Source organism: Triticum aestivum, chromosome 7B (genome assembly GCF_018294505.1).
Source record: "Triticum aestivum cultivar Chinese Spring chromosome 7B, IWGSC CS RefSeq v2.1, whole genome shotgun sequence".
Classification (NCBI taxonomy): domain Eukaryota; kingdom Viridiplantae; phylum Streptophyta; class Magnoliopsida; order Poales; family Poaceae; genus Triticum; species Triticum aestivum.
In genome coordinates this window covers 316,507,509-316,534,888 of record NC_057813.1, presented here as the reverse complement: position 1 = coordinate 316,534,888, position 27,380 = coordinate 316,507,509, and the positions used below count along the sequence as shown (strand labels likewise).

The 27,380-nt window shown below is 48.5% G+C and overlaps 1 protein-coding gene across 1 annotated transcript; it reads right to left on the bottom strand.

Moving 5' to 3' along the window:
• Nucleotides 1-564: 564 nt before the first annotated feature.
• Nucleotides 565-4,045, bottom strand: LOC123161083 (uncharacterized). Its single transcript, XM_044578935.1, has 3 exons — nt 3,788-4,045; nt 3,468-3,709; nt 565-1,980 (listed from the first exon to the last, which is right to left on the bottom strand). The coding sequence occupies exons 2-3, from the start codon at nt 3,483-3,485 to the stop codon at nt 1,447-1,449; spliced, it is 552 nt and encodes a 183-aa protein (XP_044434870.1). The 5' UTR covers nt 3,486-3,709; nt 3,788-4,045; the 3' UTR covers nt 565-1,446.
• Nucleotides 4,046-27,380: the final 23,335 nt, after the last annotated feature.

Genomic DNA, 27,380 nt, shown 5'->3' with positions numbered 1-27,380 from the left:
ACGAGGGCGCTCGGGGACTCGTCGGAGAGGGCCGGGGACAGCGGTGGCCGCGGGATCGACCGAAGCACGGCGACGGTGGCGCTCGGGAGGAGTGAGCGCGTGAGGGAGAGGGGAAAGGTGGATCTGGGGGAGGAGAGGCGCAAGTGGGAGTGGGGAGCTGACGAGGCCAGGAGGCTCGGCCTTATCCCCTCGGCGCGAGCAGCGGGGTGGCGAGGCGGTCGGGCGGCGACCGCACGGGCGCGCGCCTCGGTCGGGTGAACAGGGGAAGGAGACGAACGCGGGGAGGAGTGGGCTGGGCTGTGCACTGTAGCAATGGGCTACAAGTGCACAGTAGTAGCTAGGCCCTTTTCTATTTCCTTTTTTTATTTACAAAGAGAGAAAGGGAATTATTTGGCCAACTATTTCACTTAGCAAAATTTTGGGAGGTGTCCAATTAAATCCCTGGTGATCATAGACAGTGCCACAATTATTTTGGAAACCAGAAGAATTCATTTGGTATTTTTTTAAAAAATAGGATAGCATTTAAAAATGCTGAATTGGTGCTGTTATAATTGCTAATGTTCATCTTTGCACCAAAGTGATGTTGTGTTCCTTAACAAATAATTGTTATGGAATTTTTGACAGATGATGAACATTTTTCCGGCAACTTTTGATCAACTTCAAACTTCACTTGAATTTGAATTGACTGGAAATTCAAATGGGATATTGGACAAAGGTGATTAAACATTGTTTGGGTAAATGATTAGCTTAATCACAGAGGGTTACTGTAGCATGACACTGGGGTGTTACACTTCCATGGGGGGAGGCTGTACATCCATACAAAGACGACAATGTGTTGTGGTTGGTGTTCTGGTTTCCAAACAGATTCATGCCATCGGTAATCACACCAAGCACGATGTTTCTTGGATCTTCTGCAACAAATCCATATACGGCATTGAATGCTCTCCACTAGCTAGCATCTGCGAGGTGTCTCGGCTTCAGATCATATCCATCATCGGGTTTCTTCCTCTCTGCATGTCAGCGCATGAGCTTTGCTTCCTTAGGATCTACGAAATATCGCTACAGACAGGGAGTGATCGGAAAGTACCATATAACTTTTCGAGGAGCTTTCTTTCCTGCCTTCTTGTATTGAGAACCATTGCACGCTGGACAACTGGTTTTTTCTACGTGCTCCCCCGAATAAATGATGCAATCATTGATGCATGCGTGGTATCTAATGTGCGGCAGATCAAAAGGGCAAACAATTTTCTTGGCCTCCTCGACACTAGTAGGACACAGGTTCCCCACGGGAAGAACTTTATTATGTAGATACTTCAAATGCTCATCGAGGCTTTTATCCGTCCATTTGTCTTTGGCCTTCGTCTTTAGAAGTTCGAGCGTGAAACTCAAGCGGGTCACCTTGGGATCGCAACCGTCATACAATGGAGTCTTTGAGTCTACTTCAAATTACGCCAGCTTGGCCTCCTCTCTAGAAGCAGCTCTCTCGCTAGTCGTACTCTTGCGAAGGAGGTCTCGAACACGAGGGTCGTGCACGACTGCACTTAGTAGCATCGAAGACTGCCGCGCGACCGCCACCTCTTCTCCGCCATGTCCGGACTCTTCTTCACCGTGTCCGGACTCTTCTTCGCCGCGTCCGAACTCTTCTCCACCGCCGCCATGTCCGGACTCTTCCTTGCCACCATGTCCGGCGCCATCGTCTTTGTGTTGATCGGTCATCTCTTCGTCTAGACCCATGTCGTTACTCCCTGCCATGTGGACGTCCTCATCATCATCTTCACTTATCCATCGAGTATAGCCATCCATGAAACCATTCATTAGCAGGTGCGCCTTCAAAGTGCCACGATCAAAAGGGTCCAAAAGGACTCCTTCTTTGCATCTTGTACACGGACATCTAATCTTAGTCCGATTATTTGCATACATGTCCATCACCACGGATTGCAAGTATCGCTCCACCTTCGATCCACTCACCTTCATGACCGGCTGCACAATATAACAAGCAAAAGGGTTATAAACAAAATTCATGCATGCATCAAAGTCATATAAAAATTTCGCATGACCTTGCCTAAAAATAGGACATCGAGTTTGCTCGAAAAATCACCGGAACGGAAATAAATCGACATTTGGGCAAAACATAAGCAACACGGGGGCATGTCACTCGCACAAATCTCTCCATATCTCTAACACACATATTCCCGTTCTTGAAATGCACAACTTTTTACTCACCTATCTCTCGAGAGAGATCGAGCATGGTTAGATGAGGCCGGCCTTCGCTACCTAGGGACGAAAAAAGTGTGTGGATGGCTAAATAGCTAGCTAGATCTAGTTGTTGGGAGGAGAGATGACTCTAGCTAACTAATGGAGAGGGAGAGAGATGAGTTAGCTAGATCTATATGTATGGAAGGAGGGAGAGCCAAAGAGATGAGAGGCCATTTATGGAGGAGAATTATGGTGGAGGGGGGCATTAATGGGGAGAGAAGAGAGGTAGAGGGAAGAGAGAAGAAGGGGAACAATGGTGGAGAACTAACTTAGAGAGGGGAGAGGGGAAAGGAGGGGGAGAGGGCATAGGGGGGAGGAGGGGGGAGACGGGAGGGTGTCAAAAGGTGGCAGCAGCCACGCTAGTAGTAGCGTTGTTTTCCAGACAGTGCTACTGCTATGGTGCTTAGTAGTAGCGCTTTCCAAGAGAAGCGCTACAACTAAGTGGGGCCCATTAGCAGTAGTGGTGTTGTCAAAGCGAGCGCTACTACTAAAATATTAGCAGTAGCGCTGTATTTTGGGCCGTGCTGCTACTACAGCTAGCGTCAATGGGCTCGTTGGGTCCCACTTAGTAGTAGTGCCTTTTCAATTTTCAGCGCTACTACTAAAGCATTACTTGTAGCGCTTCCCCGAACGAGCGCTACTGCTAATTAGCAGCATCGCCTATTATTTTCCAGTGCTACTACTGATGTCCTGCCTATAATTATTTCCCTAGTAGTGAAAGTTATGGTTTAACGAAGTTTAAATTTGAATCAATTCAAATTCAAATTTCAAAACTTGAAAAATATTTTTGGTTGGGTTTACTGGATAGATGAGATCAATACGAACCCGTAGGAAAAAGAATCATCTAATTTGGATCGACAGAACTAAAGATATGATAAAAGAAAAATCAGATCAGAATCTGAATTTGAAAGCGTTAAGTTTCGGTCGGCCGTGGCAGAGGTGCCACGTGTCCTGCTGCGAGTGGCTATGATCATTTAGCGTGGGCGGACGGCTGAGGCTTAGGGGATTTGGCGGCAAGAGCTAATAAAATATAAAAAGAAAAATTCTTCCTAGCAACATGGCGCAGGGTGGTTGGTCGGAAAGCGTCCACTACAGAGGCTATACGGCGGACGTTCGCTAATTAGAGGATACCGGTTCAATAAAAAAACACATCAGATATAATCTGGACGCTAGATTTTAGGTCGAACGGGTGGAAGGGGTTGGGGACTTACGGCTGTGGCGGACGTCATCGGTGACGGAGAAGATGGCCGCGGGGGTCGGGTGTGGAGGGGACGGTGGCTCCGGTGACTCTCGGAGTCGGGCCACGGTACAACGGGGTACTTCAGATCTCGGGGATGGTGAAGGTTGCGTCAGTGGCGTCGGGTGCTTGCGGTGGTGACGAAGGCGAGCGGCTGGAGCGAGGCGAACTCCGGCGAGATTCAAAAGTCGTCGGGGACGTCGTTCCCTTGCGGAACTGCGCGAGAAAAAAAAGTTCAGGGAGCTGCGGATTTGAGAGAGAGGGATCAAAAGAGATACATGGACGCTCGGGTACCTGCAGAGGTGACGGAATCGACCGGTGAAGGTGCCCTTGCGGCGGCGAACTCCAGCGAGATCGGGATGGAGCTCTAGGGCACGGGAGACCGAGGTTTTTCGGAAAATCGGACGAGGAGGAGTAGGGCATTATTTGTAGGGGGTCGGGATTGCGCGAGGGGCAATGAACGGATCGAATCGAGTGGATTTGCATCGGGATATTGTTCCCATGATGAACACGAAAAAAAGGCAGAGGATGGGGATGACATGTGGGGCCCATGAGTTAGTGGCAGAGGGGTGAGGGAGAGGGGAGCGGTCGACCGAGCACTTAGCGCTTCGGTGCGAGAGAGAGTGAGAGACGCTATGGGCCTAAAGCGCCGGCTGGGCCGGTTGTCTAGCGCCGGCCTGTGGCTGGCCTTTTAAAAAAACTGTTTTTCCTTTAAATAAAGACAGAAGTGAAAAACTAAATGTAAAGCAATAAAAATAGAAAATATCATAGGCACATTATTTACCAAAATTCTTAGAATTTTGCATAGCAAAATATGAACTATTTTTCTGGGCCAAATAAAATACTTAACTTTCTTTTTGCAATAACTTCAAAATGTATTTGAATCTGATTTTTCAAATCTTTCTCTTAATTTTGAAGGGTCGGGTTTCCTTCACTCAAATATTTCTTTTATCATAAGACAAAAAATTTAAGCTTAAATTCAACTAAAAGCGGACAAGCTTCGAAAGTTTTTATTAAACTTTCGAAATGATCCTCACCACTTCCAACTCCATTTCATATATTTCGAAGAAGTCATCTTATCCTCTCTCATGAAAATCATTGAGTTACCTAAAGTTTCTGAATTGAATTGTTTGTAAATGAAATTCAAATATTTTCAAAAACCCTTTTCATTTTAAATGCAAGAATTCATGTCATCTTCACTCTAGGGTTTTGCATTTGAAATGAATTTGAATTCATGGAGATCAAAATGCAAAATGAAAGTTTGGGAAAGTCATTTCATTCCCTCTCATTCAATATTTAAAAAAGTTTCAGATTTCACTCAATTTCACACAATCAACCTCACAACAATCAAACAAACAAGCATAAATATTTATTTAATATAACATTCCAAAGTTTAGAATTTTGGGATGTTATACCCGATCAGCAATTTGACCATTCTGGTAACTTTAGTCACAACTTAGTTCGAGTATGATACATCTCCAACGTATTTGTAATTTTTGATTGTTTCATGCTTTTATATTATCAATTTGGGATGCTTTATATGCATTTTATACTATTTTAGATCATTTTTGGGAACTAACCTATTAACATAGTGCCTAGTGCGAGTTGCTATTTTCTGCTTGTTTTTGGTTTTCCAGAAAATCAGTACCAAACGAAGTCCAACCGTTACGAAACTTTTTTAACGACTTTTTTTGGACATAAGAGACCCTAGAAGCTTCGGAAGGAGACTAGAGCAAAGAAAATAGATGACAAGGCAACAGGGCGTGCCTGGGGGTAGGTCACGTCCTGTTACCTTGTGGGCCCCATGTGGCTCCATCTGACCTAACTCCGCTTCTATAAATTCTCAAATATTGGGAAACCCCCAGAGAGGCTTTCTGTGATCCCATTGGTGGCCTTTTCCAATACTCTGCCAAAGGGGAAATCGATCATGGAGGGCTTCTACATCATCCCTGCTGCCTACCGATGATGCGTGAGTAGTTCACCACAGACCTACGGGTCCATAGGTAGTATCTAGATGGCCTCTCTCTCTCTCTCTCCCTCTCCCTCTCTTTGATCCTCAATGCCATGTTCTCCTTGATCTTCTTGGAGTTCTATCTTATGTAATCTTCTTTTGAAGTGTGTTTGTTGGGTCTGATGAATTGTGGGTTTATGATCAGATTCTTCATTGAAAGTGATTGAGTATTTTCTGAACTTTATTATGCATGATCGTTATAGCTTTGTATTTCTCTCCAATCTATCCATTTGATTTGGCCAACTAGATTGATTTATCTTCCATGGGAGAGGTGCTTTGTGATGGGTTCAATCTTGCGGTGTCCTCACTTAGTGATAGTAGGGGTAGCGAGGCACATATTGTGTTGTTGACATTAGGGGTGAAACAATGGTGTTTATTCATATTGATTGGGTTTACTTTGTCTACATCATGTCATCTTGCTTAAAGTGTCACTCTGTTTGTCATGAACTTAATACCATAGATGCATGCTAGATAGTGGTCGATTGGTGGAGTAATAGTAGTAGATGTAGGCAGGAGTTGGTCTACTTGTCACGGACGTGATGGCTATATACATGATCATTGCCATGAATAACATCATAAATATGTGCTTTTATATCAATTGCCCAACAGTAATTTGTTCACCAATCGTATGCTATGTGTCTGGGAGAGAAGCCTCTACAAAAACTATGCCCCGGGTCTACTTTTACCATATTATAAAAACCAAAAAACCTTGTTGTAATTCATTGACTTTTACTTTGTTTTAAAATTTATTTATCTATCTATCACTATCTAAATCCTTTCAAGTAACGAGTTCAATGGGATTGACAACCCTCTTGCCCGCATTGGGTGCAAGTATTTGCTTTTGTGTGTGTAGGTGCTGCTAAAGAAGGTTTGTGTGGTTCTCCTATTGTTTCACTAACCTTGGTTCTCATTGAGGTAAATACTTATCTCTACTGTACTAATTCATCCCTCCTCTAGGGGGAAATCCCGACGTAGTTTACGAGTAGCAGGAATAATTTTTGACGCTGTTGCTAGGGAGAGATCATCAAATTCTTATCAGCTTCCCACATACAAACTATCATCTACTTGCTCTACCTTTTATTTGCCTTTTTATTTGCCTCTCTTTTTCATCTCCCTCCACTTCTCATAAAAAAACATAAAAAATATTTTACTTTTTTAGTTTGCTTGTTTGCTTGCCATAATCATGTCATCAAACAAATACAGAAAAATAAAGACATATGGATCCACTTAAAGTTTTCTACTTGGATCATCTTCGATCCATTTGTGCTCATGCTGAAAACCCAACTTGTTTAGTTGAGAGAAAACCAATAGATGATCATGCTTATTTTGTGCATGCCTGTTGTCCCAAAAGGGGAGACTCCTATGGAATCAAATAAATTGTTTGCTATTCTATGCTTGTCATCTATGCGAAATATATGATTTTACTTGTTGCTCTAGAAAGGGCCCAAAGAAACACATTCCCTACCTATGTGAGTTTAATGATAATGAAATCTTATATTCTTATGCCAATGGTGTTTATAGTTACTATGATATCGAACAAATTGAAGAATTTGTTACTTTCAAGGGTGCCTATGAAGTTGCTTCTTTAATTGAAATATGATGCTACTCTCTACAAATTTGACAATTTTGCCACACTTAAATATTGCTATGAAAATTATGATTCTAATGCCTATATTAAAAATTATATTAAGAAAATCTCTGCTATCCAACAATAGATTTGTCGGGGAAGCTGATCCACGAACACCTATGGGACCGGCGGACCGAGACCCTTTCGGTTCGGCGGGGGGGGGGCGGAGATCGCACGAAGAGCAGATTAAGGCGAAGCACACGAGCAGTTTACCCAGCATCGGAGCTCACCGGAGAGATAATACTCCTACTGCTGCTTGTCTGATTGTATTGTGTTCTTGTTCAAGAGCGCTGAGTGCTACAGTACACTCTAGCTGCTAATGAGACCGAGCGTGTGTGATTTTCTGGGTCCGAACCCCTTCTACGTTGCGCATGGGCCTCCTTTTATATGCTCAAAGGGGTCACCGACAGGTCGCAACGCAGACGAGGGTAAAAATGGAAAAGGAGTTGCGGTTGGTACATCTACCTGCACAGTGCATCCTACCTAACCCTGACGGCAGGGGACAAAGGCATTAAATGCTCGTCTGTGTCGCCCAAACAATGCAGAAAAGGACCGTCAGGGACGCCACCGTTCGCCACGATGGTAATCTTGTCAGCGTCGCTTGCCACCTCGCACTGCTGGCTGCTCAGCCTCCTGCCACGCGCGCCTGGGAAGGCCCCAGGGCGACACGCTGGTGGATGCGCTGGAGCGCGGGTGCAGAGTGATAACCTGCCGCGGCAAGCGCCTTGCCGCGCCCGTTGTCTTGTCGCGCCCGGAAGCTTGTCGCTCACCGGGTCTTGCCGGGACGCGTGGCGCGTCACGGCAAGTTCCTTGAAATGCCTTGGTTGGCCTTCCCGGCAAGCTCCTCTTGCCGGGGCCTCGTCTCCTTGGCTTGAATACTTTGTTCTTGAATGGCTCCAAGGGAACCACGGAGGACCTTGGCGGTCGCCCGGCAAGCCTTGCCGCGGGGTGCTGCAACTGCCTGTGCACAAGTTCGGGATACTAGGGTACCCCTACTCTAGTACACCGACAGGAGCCCCCGGGCCTGGGCCACACACGGTGCCGAGCGCTGTTGGGCCAGGCCCAAAACAGGGCACGGGCACGCGCGGCCTGGGTTACGCCGTATCTCACTCCGTATCCACCGCGCCCTCCCCGAACGGCACGCGTTGAATGCGGCATCGTGGGAGAGATCGTGGGTGGTTCTTTATTCGAAAGGGCGAAACGTCCGCCCCCTCCCTCTTTATAAGCAGGGGAAACAGGGGCAGTTTGCCCACTTCGCCGGTTGCTACTCCAGTCTCGGAAATCTCCGCCGCTCCCCCCTTCTTCCCGAAGCTGAAAAAGAGTAGCGCTTCGCCCCCCATTGTCACCAGCACCACCAACGCCGTCGATCTCCCCCACCACCTCCGCCATGGCTCCGAAAGCCGACAAGGGGAAGGGCGTGAAGTCGGCCGAGGCACAGCGGCTCGCGGCACTGCGAAAGGAGTGGGCCATCTTCCCCCCTCAGCTTGACGCAAAGGAGCTGAGGGAGTACTACTACCTTTTCTGGTCGACGGAGACGCGAGCGCATCCGCGCACGAAGGTACTCCTGGCTACCGCTTCGAGACTGGCTCCGAATGGGTATCCCTTCTTTGCATTGTTCTTCTACTACGGGCTCTGCCCGCCCTACTCTGAATTTTTCTGCGACATCATGAACACCTACGGGTTCCGCCTCCTTGACTTCACCCCCAATGCTGTCCTGACCATGGCAGTTTTCGCACATCTGTGCGAAAACTTTGTCGGAGTCCATCCAAACGTAGCCCTCTTCCGCCACTTCTTTATGCCCCGAGTCGAGAGAGGAGAGCCCCTTGCCAGCGGAATCGCTTGGATCTCGAGAACTGGCAAGAAGGATGCTTATCTGGAGGGAGACCTCCGCAGCAAATGGGAAGAATGGAGAGCAGAGTGGTGCTGGATTGTCGAGGAGAACCCGCAGCCATTTACCGCCCTGCGCCAAACCCCAGTAGTGCGTGGCAACGATTGGAGCAACATGGCCCCGGAAGACGATAGGCTGAAGATTGCCGTCATTCGTATCCTTCGCCTCAGGCTTGCCGGGCTCACTGTAGGCGCAGTTGGCGCAGATTTTCTTCGTCGTCGCATCGCCCCCCTGCAAGAGAGGGGAAGACCCGCCTGGGAGTTCCAGAACTCGGCGGATATCATGAGGCTGCGCCCGGGCCTCAACTTGAACTTCACTGTTCTGGAGCTGGACGTGATGCTCCTGGAGCTGTTCAAGCGCGATCCCCAGCATCCGTTCATGTTGCCGCGGGATGTCGTTCCGCTGTGCAACAATTCTTCGCTCAACCGCATCCGTGCAATGATGCCGTTGTGCGACTCGCACGGAATCGTCCCGACTTGGCAAGAGCCTGCAGACGACGTCATGCGGGATTTCTTTGACGGCCTGGTAGAAGTGCCGGTCCGCGCTGATGAGCAGAAGAGCCTCACCTGCGACACCACCGATGATGAGATGCAGCGCATCGCCACCAGGCTAGAAGAGGCGGCAGCAGCCGCTGCCGCGGGCGTGTTTGGATTCACCGTGGAGGAGGCAGAGGCAGCAGAGGCGGCAAGCCTTGCCGAGCGAGAGGAGTTCGTCGGCGAGGAAGAGCTTGCCGGGCCTGAAGCTGAGCCGAGCGAGCCCGGCGAGGGAGAGCCTGTCGGACCCGAACTTTCGGACAGCTTGTCACAGGCGGAGCCCCCAGCCCTGCCAAGAAGGCGTCTCCGCAAGGCCTCGGACGTAGCGGGGCGGCAGACGGGTCAACAGCCGTTGGGCCGCGCGACACGCTCTACCGTGACAAGCACTGTTGCCGCGGGAGCGCCTCACGCCGCTGCGGCAACTGGGGCAGGGTCTTCCCGGTCCACCGCCACTGCTCCTGCCAAGCGGACAAGGGAGCCTACTCCTCCGCCTCGTCGCACCGGAGGCGAGCCGGACTTCGATCTCTCCGCGCCAGCTCCGACGAGGAAGAAGAAGAGTAAGATTTCGCTATTCTTGTAGTTCTTCGATTCTGTTGCTTTGTCTTGTATCTAACTTGTTTTTACTCTGAACCTATTCCTTTTCAGGATGCTGGCCCAGAGAGCGGCAAAGAGAGCCAAGGACGACCCCACCGCGACGGCAGAGGACATGTCCGAGACCACCTTGTCGGACCCGGCAACCATTCCTCAAAGCAGCCCTCAGCGCAGCCCCTAGCGTAAGTATATGGTTTTATTTCCTGCTGTCAGGCGTGCATGGTTGCTCTTTCTTTACTGATATCTGATTGTTGGTTCGTGTAGGAGCAGAGCAGCCTCACCAGGAGTGCCCGGAAGCTGCTCCCGAAGTGCTATCTACTTCGACTACACCGCCAAGGGAGGCTTCCCCAGCAAGGGAGCGTTCTCCGGCAAGGGACAACTCCCCGGCAAGGGACAGTTCCAGTGATCCTCCGGTGGTTGAGACCACGACTGCAGATCCCAGCACAGGTAACCCTTTTGCTTGAAAACTTCCCTTGGGTTCTTCTTCTTCTGATTTTCTTTTTGGATAATTGCTTGATTTCTCTCTCTTTTTCCGTTCGTCAGATCCATCTGCTGCGGAGCCAATGGAAACCGAGGCCGCCGGCGAGGAGAACGCGCGTGGCAACAACGACGACGCCGCCGCCACCGAAGAAGAGGCCGGCGCTGATGATCCCGCCGGCGAAGAGGCCGCCAAGGCTGCCGTCGCAGAAGCTGGCGAGGGATCCGGTGATCGCACTGACGGCCCCGAGGCCGCAGGAGCGCCAGGCGCTGCGCCGACCGCCGATCCCTCCGCCGATGCTGCAGCGCCAGGCTCCGAAGAGCCCCAGCCCGGCGCCTACTTGAAGGCCGGTGACGGTATCTTCATCAAGCTCCCCTGGATGTCAAGCTCCAGGGCGCCGGTCGAAGGAGAAATTTTGGACGGAGAAGTGCTCGCCTCCGCTGGGCTGACGCTAGTCGACGCGCCAAGCAGCAGCAGCGACGAATCTGAGGAGGAGCGGCTGCTGCAGAAGCTGTTGTCGCTCTACCGCACCCGACAAGCCAAGCCGGCGTCCCGAGAAGCACTTGTCGCGAGGGCGGGAGTGGATATTGAGAAGCGCGCTGAGGAGCTCCGGGGTCTCAGGCAGGAAGCTCTCCGGTCCCTGGCGGAGGAGCGGGAGCAACTTCTCGAGGAGCGGAAAGCCTTCCTCCTCGAGAAGGCTGAAGTTGAAGAGAAGCAACGGCTTGTTGCCGAAGATTTATTTGCGCAGGAAGGAGAGTTGGCGCAGCGCAAGGTCAACCTTGACAGCCACGAGGAGGAGCTTGCTGCGCGTGAGCAAGCAATTGGCGGGGCTCTCAAGGAAGCAAAGGATGCCGCCGCAGCTGCCGAGGCCGCCAAGAAGGAGCTAGAGACGAAGGTAGCACAGCTGGAGGCTGATCTCAGGGCGAGCGGCGAGGAGCTTGCCGCTCTCAAGCATGAGCGCGAGAAGGACGATGCCGCTCATGGTGAGCTGCAGGGCCTTCTCGCAGAGAGGAGCAAGGAGCTTAGCGCCGCCAAGGACTCCAATGCGGATCTTGAGCTGAAGCTGGCTACCTTGACTCAGACACTGGACGGCGCCAGGGAGCGGGAGGTGGCCTTGTCGGAGAAGATCAAGGCCGACGACGCGCTGCTGGCGAGTACTGCTGCCGCCCACGACGCCTTCAGGGAGACTGTGGAGCACTGGACCGAGGGTCTTGTGGATCTTGCCGCCGCCATCGACGGGGAGCTGGCGCAGCTGGGGATGGAGGATCTCGGGTACTCCTCCGACGAGCACCTCCAACCCAGCGCCAAGCTCAGCTTGTTCTTCAAAGGCGTGGCGACGGCTCTCCAGCGATTCAGGGAGAAGATCCCAAAGCAGCTGGCCAACGAGTCGTGCAAGATCTGCGCAGGAGCTCTCCAGAAGGTGCTGATGAAGGTGGCCTTCCGCAACCCAGGCCTCAACTTCACCAACGTCCTCAAGTCCTTGCCGCCGGATGCTGATCTGGAAGCGCTCAAGGCCCTTGTCGCACCCATTGTGGACAAGGTGAGCGGAATCAAGAGGGTTGAGGGTGATCGCGTAGATTAGGCCGCCCGTTTTCTCTTTCTCCTTGTCGCTGCTAGTCATGTCATGAGAACCATCTGTTAGAGCTGCGACAAGCTATCTTGTAATATAACTCTATTTTGGGTGGAGATTTGCTATGTTATTTCCTTTACTTGATTCCTTCCTTTGTATGTTTTTACCCTACGCTTTTAGGGAACTTGTCGGCGCAGGTGCCTTAGCCGCGAGCGCTGAGTGCGGGACATCAGTAGCCTGCTGGCGGTACCGCCTCCGACAAGAAACCTTGTCGCAACTAGTCGCAGCTCACTTAAGTTATTGAGCGGACTCGAAACAAAGTAAGGGCGCAACTAGCTACGAGTTGGTTCCTCTGCGCACAGGTTTTCCATACAAAGCATGGTCGTTCGAGGAAGATAACTTAAAAAAATTAAAACTGATTGCTCAAACTTTGGCAACTTAGCTTTTCTGTCGTTTGCTTTCTGGTAAGGCGAAACTTCCTTGAGCGATGCCTGGCCCGGCCCACACCATTATCTTCTCCATTCCCCCCGGCAAACTTGTGTGCGGGGGAACCTTGCTTTCCTTTTTGAGAAAAAGAAAGAAGAGAAAATAAAGATATGGAGCCTTACGGCTCGTTATTGCTTACCGGGGGTAGGCGCTGCACAAAGTGTCAGATAATGCATGCAAATATAAAGTAGAAAGCATGAAATTGACAAGATGTGCGGAGCACATGAGCTTTACTTATGCACGGGATCTGCGCCCGGCTTTGTACAAAGGATTACATGCAACATCAGCAAGACTTGTACAAAAGGTGGTTGCCGGAATAGGTTCCGGCAACCGCGCCCTACGGGTAAAACTTACGAAGATGCTCAATGTTCCAGGAGTTGCTCACCGGAGTGCCATCTTCGGTCTCAAGGCGGACAGCACCAGGCCTAGTGACTCGTTTCACCCGGTAAGGGCCTTCCCACTTCGGCATCAACTTGTTGGAATTCTTGGCGGACTGAACGCGCCGAAGAACAAGGTCGCCTTCCTCGAAACTTCTGGCTTTAACTTTGCGGCTATGATAGCGGCGCAAAGCTTGCTGGTATCGAGCAGCTCGTACAGCAGCCTGAAGACGGTCCTCCTCAAGGAGCAGCGCGTCATCTTGTCGCAGCTGCTCTTGCTCAAGCTCATCATAAGCGAGCACTCAAGGCGACCCGTATACGAGTTCTGTGGGGAGAACTGCCTCTGCTCCATAGACTAGAGCGAAAGGTGTCTGGCCAGTGGCTCGATTTGGCGTCGTCCTGATTGACCAAAGAACCACCGGCAGCTCCTCAATCCAGTTCTTTCCGCACTTGTGCAGCCTGTCAAAAGTTCTGGTCTTGAGCCCGCGCAGCACTTCAGCATTTGCCCTCTCCGCTTGACCGTTGCTTTTCGGATGAGCAATAGAAGCGAAGCAGATCTTGGCGCCAAGATCTTGGACGTACTGCATGAAGGTGCGGCTCGTGAATTGCATGCCGTTGTCGGTGATGATCCTGTTAGGGGTCCCGAAACGGCAAACAATCGACCTGAAGAACTTGACTGCTGACTGTGCTGTCACCTTCCTCATTGGTTCCACTTCCGGCCACTTTGTGAACTTGTCGATTGCAACGTACAAGTACTCAAAGCCCCCGACAACTCGGGGAAAGGGGCCGAGGATGTCGAGCCCCCAGACCGAAAATGGCCAGGATAAAGGGATCGTCTGGAGAGCTTGAGCTGGCTGGTGTATCTGCTTGGAATGGAACTAGCATGCTTCACACTTGGTTACTTGTGCAGTTGCATCCTGGAGGGCTGTCGGCCAAAAGAAACCTTGCCGGAACGCTTTGCCGGCAAGTGCTCTTGCGCCAATGTGGTGACCACATATGCCTCCATGTATCTCTGCCAACAGCTTTTGTCCGTCTTCCCGGCGAATACACTTCAATTTCACACCGTTGAGTCTTCTTCTGTACAGTGTGCTGTCGACAAACTGGTACATACTTGACTGCCGGGCTACTCTTTCCGCTTCTTCTTGCTCTTCGGGAAGTTCTCCTGTCTGAAGGAAACGGACAATCTGCTGTGCCCATGCTGGAGCTTGCGGCTCGACAACAAGTACTAAAGGCACATCTGCTGCTGTGGGAACATCCGCTTCTACGGCGAGAACCTGTGGCTCTGCCGGAGCTTGATGTTCCCCGGCAAGCTTGTCGGAGCAAAACTTTTCGGGAGCGTCTGCTTCAACGGAACAAACCCTAGGGCCTGCCGGAGCAGACTGCTCCTCAGCAGTCTTGGTGTTGATTTTGATGACCTTCTTGGCGGCGGCTTCGGGGAGCTCTGCCGGAAAATAGTCACCAGAAATCAACTTCCTCTTTTTGCTCTATCCAGTTGATGGCGTTACAGATGGTTGAGTCAGCTTGAGCACAAAGATCCCTGGTTCCACAGGTAACTTAAGTGCAGCGCACTTCGACAGGCCATCAGCAATGTCATTCTGAGCTCTTGGAACATGTTCCATCTGTAGGCCGTCAAAGTGCTTTTCTAGCTTCCTCACTTCATCAACGTAAGCTTCCATCAACAGACTCTGATAATTCTTGTTCACTTGGCGGACGACAAGCTGTGAGTCACCCCTGACAATGAGCTTCTTGATCCCAAGGTCTGCTGCGATCCTCAGACCGGCAAGCAAACCTTCATACTCTGCAGTATTGTTCGTTGCTTGCTCCTTGGGAAAGTGCATCTGGACTACGTACTTGAGATGCTCTCCGGTGGGTGCAACAAGCAGTACGCCCGCACCGGCGCCTTGCAGCGAGAAGGCACCATCAAAGTACATCAGCCACTCTTTGCTTGCTTCCTTGACGGGGATGCTCGTTTCTGGAATTTCTTCATCTTGTGTTGGCGTCCATTCTGCTATAAATTCTGCCAATGCTCTGCTTTGGATAGTCGAAGTGCTCTCAAACTTGAGGCCAAAGCTTGACAGTTCCAGTGCCCACTCGACAATCCTGCCCGTTGCTTCTGGATTTTGCAGTATCCTCTTCAGCGGAAAACGAGCGACGACTGTGATCTCATGTGCTTGGAAGTAATGGCGCAGCTTTCTCGAGGCCATGAGAAGGCCGAAAAGCAATTTCTGCACACCAGAGTACCTTGACCTAGCCCCCTGCAGAAGGGAACTGACAAAGTAAACTGGGCGCTGCACCATCCTTTTCTGCATCTTCTCATGCTCCTGCGCAGATCCATCTTTGTCGGGATTAGAGCTTGTCGGCGAAGTCCCCTGCTTGTCGCTGGATGCATCTGCCATGGTTGCTGGCTCATCATCCGCCTCCCTCTCCGCGACTAATGCAGCACTAACCACTTGATTAGTTGCCGCTATATACAGCAGCAATTTTTCTTGTGGCTTAGGTGCGACAAGTGTTGGAGTGGAGGACAGGTATCTCTTCAAGTCTTGCAGCGCAGCCTCCGCCTCCGGAGTCCATTTCATTGGACCTGCCTTTTTCAAAATTTTGAAAAATGGCAGGGCGCGCTCAGCAGACCTAGAGATAAACCTGCTGAGAGCAGCCATGCAACCGGCAAGTCTTCGTACATCCTTGACGCGCTTTGGTGCTTCAATCTGCTCAATGGCCTTGATCTTGTCGGGATTGGCTTCAATTCCCCGCTGAGACACGAAGAACCCGAGAAGCTTGCCGGAAGGGACTCCAAACACACACTTCTCGGGGTTAAGCTTGAGGTTGATCTTGCGCAGACTTGCAAAGGTTTTGTTTAAATCTTGAATCAGAGTCGCCTTGTCCTTGCTCTTGACCACTATGTCATCCATGTAGGCTTCCACATTTCTGTGCATTTGCGGCTCAAAAGCATCATGGACTACCCTTGCAAATGTTGAACCAGCATTCTTTAAACCGAAAGGCATCCGTACGAAACAGTATGTGCCACATGGGGTGATGAATGCGGTCTTCTCCTCATCCTCTTCTGCCATGAAGATCTGATGGTACCCTGAATATGCATCAAGAAATGAAAGCAAGTCACATCCGGCCGTGGAGTCAACAATCTGGTCGATGCGCGGCAGGGGAAATGGGTCTTTGGGACAAGCTTTATTAACATCGGTAAAGTCGATACAAAGCCTCCATTTCCCGTTTGCCTTACGCACGACTACAGGATTGGCCAACCACGTGGGATGGAGCACTCCTCTGACAAGGCCTGCTGCTTCCAACTTCTTGATTTCTTCTGCAATGAATTCTTGGCGCTCCAATGCCTGTTTCCTGACTTTCTGCTTGACGGGCCGCGCATGAGGACAGACGGCAACATGGTGCTCGATTACTTTCCTGGGAACACCGGGGATGTCAAACGGTTGCCACGCAAACACGTCGACGTTCGCCCGCAGGAAAGCAACGAGCGCGCTTTCCTATTTAGGGTCGAGAGTGGCGCTGATGGTGAAGGTACCACCAGTGCCGTCCTCCTTGGCGGACACCTTCTTGGTCTCTGGTGGAGCCGCCATTGTCTTCTTACACTTGCCGGTGGAGCTCGATGGTGCGTCCTCGACGGTAGCGCAACACTCCGAAGAGGTGCGCTTGCGGAGTGGGCATCAGAGCTCTCGCCGGACTTGGTCTTCTTCTTCCCCCCGGGGGCTTCAGCGGCAAGTGACCTGCGATCTGTTGCGGCTGCTGCTTCCCGGTATATCTTGTCGGCGCAGATAAGAGCATCCTTCTTGTCGCCAGGGACAGAGATGACACTTATCGGGCCTAGCATCTTCAGTACGTTGTATGCATAGTGAGAGGCTGCCATGAATTTTGGCGAGTGCTGGACGGCCGAGTATCCCATTGTAAGGTAATGGAAAATCAGCAACGTCAAAAGTGACCCTCTCAGTCCTGAAGTTCAACTCGCTGCCAAATGTTACCGGCAACGTGATCTTTCCCTTCGGCCTGCTCCTTCCCGGATTGATTCCTTGGAATGTGCCGGTCTCTTCGAGCTCACTATCAGGGATCTGGAGTTTCTGGAGTACCGCGGAGGAGATCAAGTTCAAGCCGGCCCCGCCGTCAACTAGCATCTTAGTGACTTTGAGGTTGCGGATAGTTGGTGAAACCAACATCGGCAAGCACCCGACCGCAGTTATGTGATCAGGGTGGTCCTCAATATCAAACATGATAGGCATGCTGGACCATTTCAGAGGCTTGCGTGACTCGACGGGTGGTTCTGCTGCATTGACTTCCCGTACCCACTGCTTGAGCTGGCGGTGTGAAGTATGCAGAGAAGCACCACCGTCAACGCACAGGACCTCTATGGCTTTCTGGAACTCCTGCTCATCGGTCTCGTCATCATCCATATCTTCATCATCGTCGTCATCTTCATCCTTGTCGCGGCCGCGGGGAGGTCTATCTCCTTGCCGCTGCTTAGCCTTGCCGCGGCGTCCTCCTCGGCCGGGACGTTTCTTGCCGGATCCTCCAGCACCTTCCTGGGCCTTCTCCTTGTCGCGTCGCTCGTATTCAGCCTTTTGCTATTCAACAAGCTGTTCGACCTTCTTGCAGCTCTGGAGGTCATGGCCCTTGGTGCGGTGGATCTTGCAGTATTGCTTGTTGGTGCCGTCCTGCTTGTCGGCGACTGCCACAACTGCGGCAACCTCCTTGCCGGAGCTACCAGCTTTGGCTCCCTTGCCGGACTGCTCAACAACTAGCACCTCTTTGCCTTTCTTCTTCCTGTTGTTCCGCCGCCGGGTTTTCCTTGCCGGGGCAGTCTCCTCACTATCAGATCCCCCTGCTCCTATATTCTCTCCAGGAAGTTTCCTCCCTTCCTCAGCACATGCACACTTGTCGGCCAGGGCATATAGCTCACTGACGTTTCTGATCTTGCACATCGCCATCTCCTCCCGCATCCTGCGGTTCCGCATGTTCTGATGGAACACGCTGATTACCACGGCAGGGTGGACATCTGGGATGTTGTGCTGCACGCGGCTGAATCTCTGAATGTACTTGCGCAGGGGCTCTCCTTCCTTCTGGGCAAGCAGATGAAGATCGCTCTCTTGGCCATGAGGCTTGTGGCCGCCTGTAAAGGCGCCGACAAACTGATGGCATAGATCTGCCCAGGAAGATATGGAGTTGTCCGGCAAGTGCATGAGCCAGGATCTGACGTTGGGTTTGAGCACCAGCGGGAAGTAGTTGGCAAGGATCTTGTCGTCCCGCCCCCCAGCAGCTTGCACCGCGATGGTGTAGATGCTGAGGAACTCCGACGGATGCGACTTGCCATCATACTTCTCTGGTACATCTGGCTTGAAATTCTTCGTGCTGGGCCACTGGACTTGCCGCAGCTCACGAGTGAACGCAGGGCAACCTACCGCGTACGGCAAGTCGCCTGGTTCCCCTGGCGCATGCATGTCAACAGAGGGCCCAGCGCGCTTGTCGGATTGACGTCGTGCTTCTCTTTGGCGCTCGATGCGAGTACGAGCGTCTTCTTGCTGTCGTTCGTGAAGAACTTGGCGCTGATCGCGACGAGCTCGTGGATCTGATGATGCGGTGGAGTCGCTGTCGAGGTGGATCCGACGAGTCGGCGATCTTGGCCTTCGGGATGGAGAGTGCATGGTGGTTGCACCCTCACCAGTTTTGTCGCCATCGGCTCGCGCCTGGCAACCCTGCCGCGGCAGCGAAGCACTCGGCTGCCATGGAGTGTCGCCGTTGGCGAAGCCGATGAGACTCTGGATGGTGGCCCTCCATCCGTCGATCTTGTCTTCCGTTGGAGGGTAATCCAGGAGCAGCTGAGCTCGCGCCAAAGCTTCTGCTGGAGTGGTGGGTGGCAGTGGCGAACGGTGCAAGGAGTGGGATATGCTCGGACTTCTAACTATGTTAGAAGGAGCAGTATCCCGTCCAGGCGACCGTGCCTCGCTCGTGCCAGCATGTTGGCGTGCATGCTGGTCTTGAGCACCCCAAGATCCACCAGCTCGATCTTGGCCCAAGAAACATATGGTACTGCGAGTACCATGACGCTGTCGGTCCTGCACCTCCTGAGATGGGCGCGGAACGTGTATGGACGCCGAGGTCTGCGCAGCCTTGTCCTTGGACCTGGCAGCGTCGTGAGCTCCCTCGTCGATGCCCGTTCTTCCGCCGGCGTCTTCCCCACCACTCATTTGCTCCGATGGTGGTGGGATTGACGTGGACGGAACAGCTGCCGCCGAAGTCTTCTTCTTCGGTGGCATGTCGATGAAGAAGATGAAGATCTAGCTCGTGTGAACGCCGGATCAGGTTCACACAACCTCGACGCACCCCTACCTGGCGCGCCAAAGATGTCGGGGAAGCTGATCCACGAACACCTATGGGACCGGCGGACCGAGCCCCTTTCGGTTCGGCGGGGGGGGGGGGGGGCGGAGATCGCACGAAGAGAAGATCGAGGCGAAGCACACGAGCAGTTCACCCAGCTTCGGAGCTCTCTGGAGAGATAATACTCCTACTGCTGCTTGTCTGATTGTATTGTGTTCTTGTTCAAGAGCGCTGAGTGCTACAGTACACTCTAGCTGCTAACGAGACCGAGCGTGTGTGATTTTCTGGGTCTGAACCCCTTCTACGTTGCGCATGGGCCTCCTTTTATATGCTCAAAGGGGTCACCGACAGGTGGCAACACAGACGAGGGTAAAAATGGAAAAGGAGTTGCGGTTGGTACAGCTACCTGCACAGTGCATCCTACCTAACCCTGATGTCAGGGGACAAAGGCATTAAATGCCCGTCTGTGTCGCCCAAACAATGCAGAAAAGGACCGCCAGAGACGCCACCGTTCGCCACGATGGTAATCTTGTCAGCGTCGCTTGCCACCTCGCACCGCTGGCTGCTCAGCCTCCTGCCACGCGCGCCTGGGAAGGCCCCAGGGCGACACGCTGGTGGATGCGCTGGAGCGCGGGTGCAGAGTGATAACCTGCCGCGGCAAGCGCCTTGCCGCGGCCGTTGTCTTGTCGCGCCCGGAAGCTTGTCGCTCACCGGGTCTTGCCGGGACGCGTGGCGTGTCGCGGCAAGTTCCTTGAAATGCCTTGGTTGGCCTCCCTGGCAAGCTCCTCTTGCCGGGGCCTCGTCTCCTTGGCTTGAATACTTTGTTCTTGAATGGCTCAAAGGGAACCACGGAGGACCTTGGCGGTCGCCCGGCAAGCCTTGCCGCGGGGTGCTGCAACTGCCCGTGCACAAGTTCGGGATACTAGGGTACCCCTACTCTAGTACACCGACAAGATTGATACTTTGCAGGAATCTATAGATATTTATGATCCTGTTGATTCGTTTAAAATATCCCTTTTTGATGAATTTGATGCTTGCTATGCTTGTGGCCATGATGCCAATATTAATGATGCTTACGGAGATGTACTTGCCAAAGTCCCTTATGTTAAAAAAATAAAATTACCTCTGTTGCACCCACACTTGATAGTCCTATTATCTTTTTGATGTCTCCCAACAACACTATATTGGAGAAGTTTGCACTTACTAGGGACTACATTGATGGGTTGTGTTTTACCATTATACATGATGATTTTTTCATACTTAATATTCATTATAATGATCATGATTGAGGTGATTATAATGCTATGAATATTAAGAGTAGTTCGGGAAGAGTGTCGACTGTAGAAAATCCCACTATCTTGGAAATCAGTCAAACTTATGGATTTTTTTTTATAAAATTGTGCTTGGAGAGGTCATGACTTTAGTTGATAATAATCCCACTATCTTGGAAGATTATAAACTTGTATGCATGTGGATCATGAAGAGAATATTCTATATTATAGCTGTATTGTTTAATTTGATCATGGTCCACATGTGATTATTATGAGAGAGCAAAATATGGGTGTAGAAATTTTCATATTACTAAATTACCTCTCGTTATGTTGAGAGTGTTAATGATTTATTCTTCTTCCTTGCATATGCTATATATTTCTTATCTTGATAATTTGTTTGCTTATAAAATTCCTATGCATAGGAAGTACGCTAGACTTAGATGTGTTTGTCACATGTATTATGATGCTCTCTTTGTGCTTAAATTCTTGTCTTTGACATGAGAATCAAGGAAATCTCAAAGCCTATCTTAATGGCTATAAAGGAAGAGCTTGTTGAGAGGCAATCCAATAGTCATCTTAATTTTTTTGCTTTTACTTTCTGTTTTGGTGTGTTGACACAATTATTGCTACTGTTATGATTGTTTTTTTATGTTTCAGTTAGTGTCTGTGCCAAGTAAAGCCTTTGGGATGATTTGGTTGATAGTTGACTTGATTTTGTGAAAAACAGAAAGTCGATAGTTGACTTGATTTTAGGAAAAACAGAAACTCGATAGTTGACTTGATTTTGTGAAAAACAGAAACTTTTGTGCCCAGTGCTGGAACTACTATAATTCACTGAAATGTGATCAATTCTGAAATTTTTACACATGATTGATATACAAATTGCCCATGTTGTCAGATTTTTCGGAGTTACAGAAGTATAGTGTTTGTTTAGATCATTATAGACTGTTCTATGTTAGACAAATTCAGTTTTTGTTGCATAGTTTGCTTGTTTTAATGATGCTATGGATTATATCGAGGGGGGGGGGTATAAGTCATGGTGAAATTAGCAAACAATAGGTATTATGCAATAATAAAATATGAATGGGTTCATAACAGTACCTAAAGTTTATAATTTGTCTATTATACTAACGAATCTCATGACGTTTCTGTTGAGTTTTGTGTGCCGAAATTTTCATGTTTTGGGTGAAATCATGATGGATGAAGGAATAAGGAGTGGCCAGACCCTAATCTTGGGGATGCCCAAGGTAAGCCAAGTTAATATTCAAGGAAGACCCAAGCGTCTAAGCTTGGGTATGCCCCTCCAGGTATCCCTCTTTCATCTACAATCTATCAATATGTTACTTGGAGCTATATATTTATTCATCACATGATATGAGTTTTGCTTGGAGCATCTTGTACCATAGTTTTGCTTTGTTTGCTCTTTAGTTTGCCACAATTATCATTTGTTGGACACACCTTTTGAGAGGGACACACATTTATCGCGATTTGTTAGAATACTCTATGTGCTTCACTTATATCTTTTGAGCTAGGCAGTTGCTCTAGTGCTTCACTTATATCTTTTAGAGCCCAATGATGGTTATATTTTATAGAAATAATTGCACCCTCATGCTTGAAAGGATCGTGAAGAGGGGTCTAGAGGGAGGGGGATGATTAGTCCCTTAACAAGCAAAAGTGGCAGTTTTTAATTTCTATAGGTTAAGGTTGAGTTTAGCACATGTTAAATCACTCACCATACATTTGAAGCAAGTATATGACAAGAGTATATGCAGCGGAAAGAGTAAACCATGCAAGTTGCAAGAAAGTAAAGGGATGAGATTGGAGTGTGCAAACGCAATGGAGACGTGATAGAGGCAAAGGTGTCCCGTCTTTCCATGAGATGGTGATTATCGTTTCGGAGGAGTAGTCTTTGACGATCCGACTACGTACGTGCGAGGACGTCGCGCCTTAGCAATCGCTAAACCAACTCCGAGAGGTTATCGACCACGCCGGAGCACGATCAACCTGACCACAAGGGTCTATTTCCTGCGAGCAAACGAAGAACAAGCAAGAAACTGAGATTGCAATCTGGATATTGCGGATACAAGATGAAAAATTTATTGATCAAGATGGGGTTCTGTGACGTTTTGGTCTGGTCGTTGAACACAAACGAAGTACGCGAAGTTGCAGCTATGGCGAACTTTTAATCTAAACAAAACTCAAAGTCTAAACGGTGCCCTAAGGGCTGTATATATGGAGGAAGAGTGGGGAATTTTGTGGCCCTTGGTGGAGGGGTCCGAAACCAACCCTATCTCTTGTTTACCCACATATACAGACTCTAAAAATAGCCTATACTTATGTATTTCGAAATTACATGGCCTGGCCCAATAGAAAGGTGACGCAGCACCTAGAATAGTCTCTGGACAAAATTTATGAAGTAGCATCTTGTATATTTCGTCCATGGCTTCATGCACTCATTATGGTGGCTTCAAAGTCCTGAAATCATCACGTGTAACTCCGTTCTTGTTCCCCTTGCACATGCCATTATCTCCATGCTTGGTCTTGCTCCAGTGTTCATCCCTCTTATCCAGGCTAGGCCCTTCATTTGTAAGCAAAACAAATGTATCCAATTTAGGCAGCATCATATTCTCATGAACATTATAATGATTACCAAGAAACAAAAGTACCTGGTAATTTAATTGGCGTGTGCGAGCTCTAGTAATTGGCCTAGTATATGTAGTAGTAGGGGCTGTGGGTGTAACAATGGTATTGATGTCCTCCTCATCCTCTCCTTCTTGAAAGGAAGTCGTCCTCGACGGAAGCTTCAAATCTGCAATGTTAAAAGTGGGACTAACCCCAAAATCTGCAGGCAGCTCAAGTTTATATGCATTATCATTTATTTTCTCTAACAACTTAAAAGGACCATCAGCACATGGCATTAGCTTTGATTTGTGCAAATTAGGAAACCTATCCTTATGCAAATGTAACCAAACAAGATCTCCAGGTGCAAAGACAACATGTTTTCTACCCTTATCTCCAACAAGTTTATATTTAGCATTCATACGCTCTATGTTTTCCTTAGTTAACTCGTGCATTTTTAAAATCAATTCAGCATGTTGTTTAGCATCAAAATCAACCTTCTCCGAAGATGGAAGAGGCAACAAATCAATAGGTGCACGCGGTAGAAAACCATACACAATTTCAAAAAGGCACATATTAGTAGTGGAATGCAATGAACGATTATAAGCAAATTCAATATGAGGCAATCATTCTTCCCACATTTTCTTATTATTCTTCAAAACAGCCTTAAGCATAGTAGACAATGTTCTATTGACTACTTCAGTTTGTCCATCAGTTTGGGGGTGACAAGTAGTACTAAAAAGAAGTTTAGTCCCCAACTTAGCCCATAAACATCTCCAAAAGAGGCTAAGAAATTTAGTATCACGATCTGAAACAATAGTATTTGGCACACCAGGCAAGCGAATAATTTCACAAAAGAACAAATCAGCAACATTAACAGCATCATCGCTTTTATGACATGGTATAAAGTGTGCCATTTTCGAGAATCTATCCACGACAACAAATATGCTATCCCTCCCCTTCTTTGTTCGAGGTAAACCTAAAACAAAGTCCATAGATATATCCTCCCAAGGAACACTAGGTACAGGCAAAGGCATATATAAACCATGAGGATTGAGTCGTGACTTAGCTTTTTGACATGTAGTGCAGCGAGCAACAAAATGCTCAACATCCCATCTCATCTTTGGCCAAAAGAAATGTGTAGCAAGTATATCCTTTGTCTTCTTCACGCCAAAGTGTCCCATTAACCCTCCTCCATGCGCCTCCTGCAACAACAATAGACGAACAGAGCTAGCTAGAATGCATAACTTGTTAGCACGAAACACAGATCCATCGTTAACAACGAACTTGTTCCATGTTATGCCTTCTTTACAATTCTGCAATACATCTTTAAAATCAGCATCATGCACATATTGATATTTGATGATCTCCAAACCAAATATCTTGAAGTCAAGTTGTGAAAGCATAGTACATCGACGAGACAATGCATCAGCAATAACATTTTCTTTACCCTTCTTGTGTTTAATGACATAAGGGAAAGTCTCAATGAATTCAACCCATTTAGCATGTCTACGATTCAGTTTGGCTTGAATTTTAATATGTTTCAAATATTCATGATCAGAATGTATAAAAAATTCTTTGGGCCATAAATAATGCTACCATGTTTCTAAAGTCCGAACAAGAGCATATAATTCTTTATCATAAGTAGAATAATTCAGACTAGGCCCACTCAATTTTTCTGAAAAGTATACAACAGGTTTGCCATCTTGTAGTAACACACCTCCTAATCCAATTCCACTAGCATCACATTCAAGCTCAAAAGTCTTATTAAAATCAGGAAGTTGGAGTAAAGGAGCATGTGTCAACTTATCGTTCAATACCATGAAGGATTCTTCCTGTGCGGTACCCCAAACAAAAGGCACATCTTTCTTTGTTAGCTCGTTGAGAGGTGCAGCAATGGTGCTGAAATCTCTCACAAAACGCCTATAGAATCCAGCAAGGCCAAGAAAACTCCTCACTTGTGTGACCGTTTTGGGCTGCGGCCAACTCTCAATAGCTTCAATCTTGGCTTTATCAACTTCAATTCCCTGTGGAGTAACAACATAGCCAAGAAAAGATACTCGGTCAGCGCAAAAGGTGCACTTCCCAAGGTTACCAAACAAACATGCATCACGTAGAGCAATAAAAACAACACGTAAATGTTCCAAATGTTCTTCCAAAGATCTGCTATAAATCAATATGTCATCAAAGTAAACTACCACAAATCGTCCAATGAAAGCACGTAAAACTTCATTCATTAATCTCATGAAAGTACTAGGTGCATTAGTTAACCCAAAAGGCATGACTAACTACTCAAATAATCCAAACTTAGTTTTAAATGTTGTTTTCCATTCATCCCCCAATTTCATACGAATTTGATGGTATCCACTATGCAAATCAACCTTGGAGAATATTGTAGAGCAACTCAGTTCATCAAGCATATCATCTAGCCTAGGAATAGGATGACGATAACGAATAGTAATATTACTAATGCCTCTACAATTAACACACATACGCGATGTACCATCTTTTTCGGCACTAGAATAATAGGAACAACACAAGGACTAAGGGATTCGCGTATATAACCTTCGTCGAGAAGTTCCTGTACTTGATGCATAATCTCCTTCGTCTCCTCTGGATTGGTACGGTATGGCGCACGGTTTGGCAGTGAAGCACCGGGAATTAAGTCAATCTAATGCTCAATCCCTCGAATAGGCGGTAATCTCGGTGGCACGTCTTGTGGAAAGACATCAGCGAACTCCTGCAAAATGTTAGTGACAGCAGGAGGCAAACAGGAAGGCACGTCCTCGAATGAAAATAATGCCTCTTTGCACACAAAAGCATAGCAAACAGATGTGCTAAAATCTAGCTCATCAATATCAGATTTGGTGGCAAGTAAATATCAACTTTTCAATTTAATTTCAGAAGCAACACTAGATGGTTTATTATTAGGCTTCATTTGTTGCTCAAATTCTTTTGCCACAATCTGATTTGCACTCTTATTCTTCTCCTGTTTTGCTTTATTAGCTCTATTAATATCATCTTTCAAAATGGAATCAGGAGTCATAGGAAGCAAAGCAATATTTCTATCCTTATGAACAAGTGTATACTGATTGTTTCTACCATGGTGTACAGAATTTTTATCAAATTACCATGGTCGACCAAGTAATAAGGAACATGCTTGCATAGGTAGCACATCACAATCAATATAATTAGCATATGTAGAGATACTAAAATGCACACGAACAGTACGTGTTACCTTGACCTTGCCGCTGTTGTTGAACCATTGGATGTAGTAAGGATGTGGATGTGGTCTTGTGGTGAGAGATAACTTCTCCACCATCTCCATGCTAGCCAAGTTGTTGCAGCTCCCTCCGTCTATGATGACGCACACAGAATGTTCCTTCACAACTCCCTTTGTATGGAACAAATTATGCCTCTGATTTTGCTCAGCTTGTGTGACCTGCACACTCAAAACACATTGAGCAACTAAGCATTCATACCTGTCAGCGTCTTCAGGAGCCATGTATTGCGTCTCCAGATCAGAATCATCTCCACCGTGTTCTTCACGTGTAATAAGAGCCAAAGTCTCCTCATCATAGTCACTAGCAAACTCATACCCACCATCCTCAGTAGCAATCATCACATGCTGATATTTGCATTCTCGCGCATAATGTCCTCTTCCCTTACAACAACGACAAATAATATCACTTGTGTGCCCTGTTGATGCCATGGAAGAAGAAGAGCTATGTGCAGGCCCGTCAAGTGCGCTCTTGGCAGATAGTGGTGGTTGTGCCTGCTTTCTTGTATCACAGCTGGAGGTGGAACCTGATGGAGGTGCTGTTGCAGTGGAAGTAGAAGATGCACGTGGTGTCCATGATGAAGGTCGACCTGCAGAAAAGTTAGTTCGCGCCAATGCTTTTTGATCCTGCACTTCACGTTCAGCTTTAGAAGAAAGATGGAATAAACAAGTGGTATTAGTATACTCCTTATACTCTAGAATGGTCTGAATCTCTCTATATAAACCACCCATAAAACGTGCAAGCATATCTTCATTCTCCTCAACAATACCACATCTAATCATGCCAGCTTGTAATTCCTGATAATATTCTTCTACAGATTTT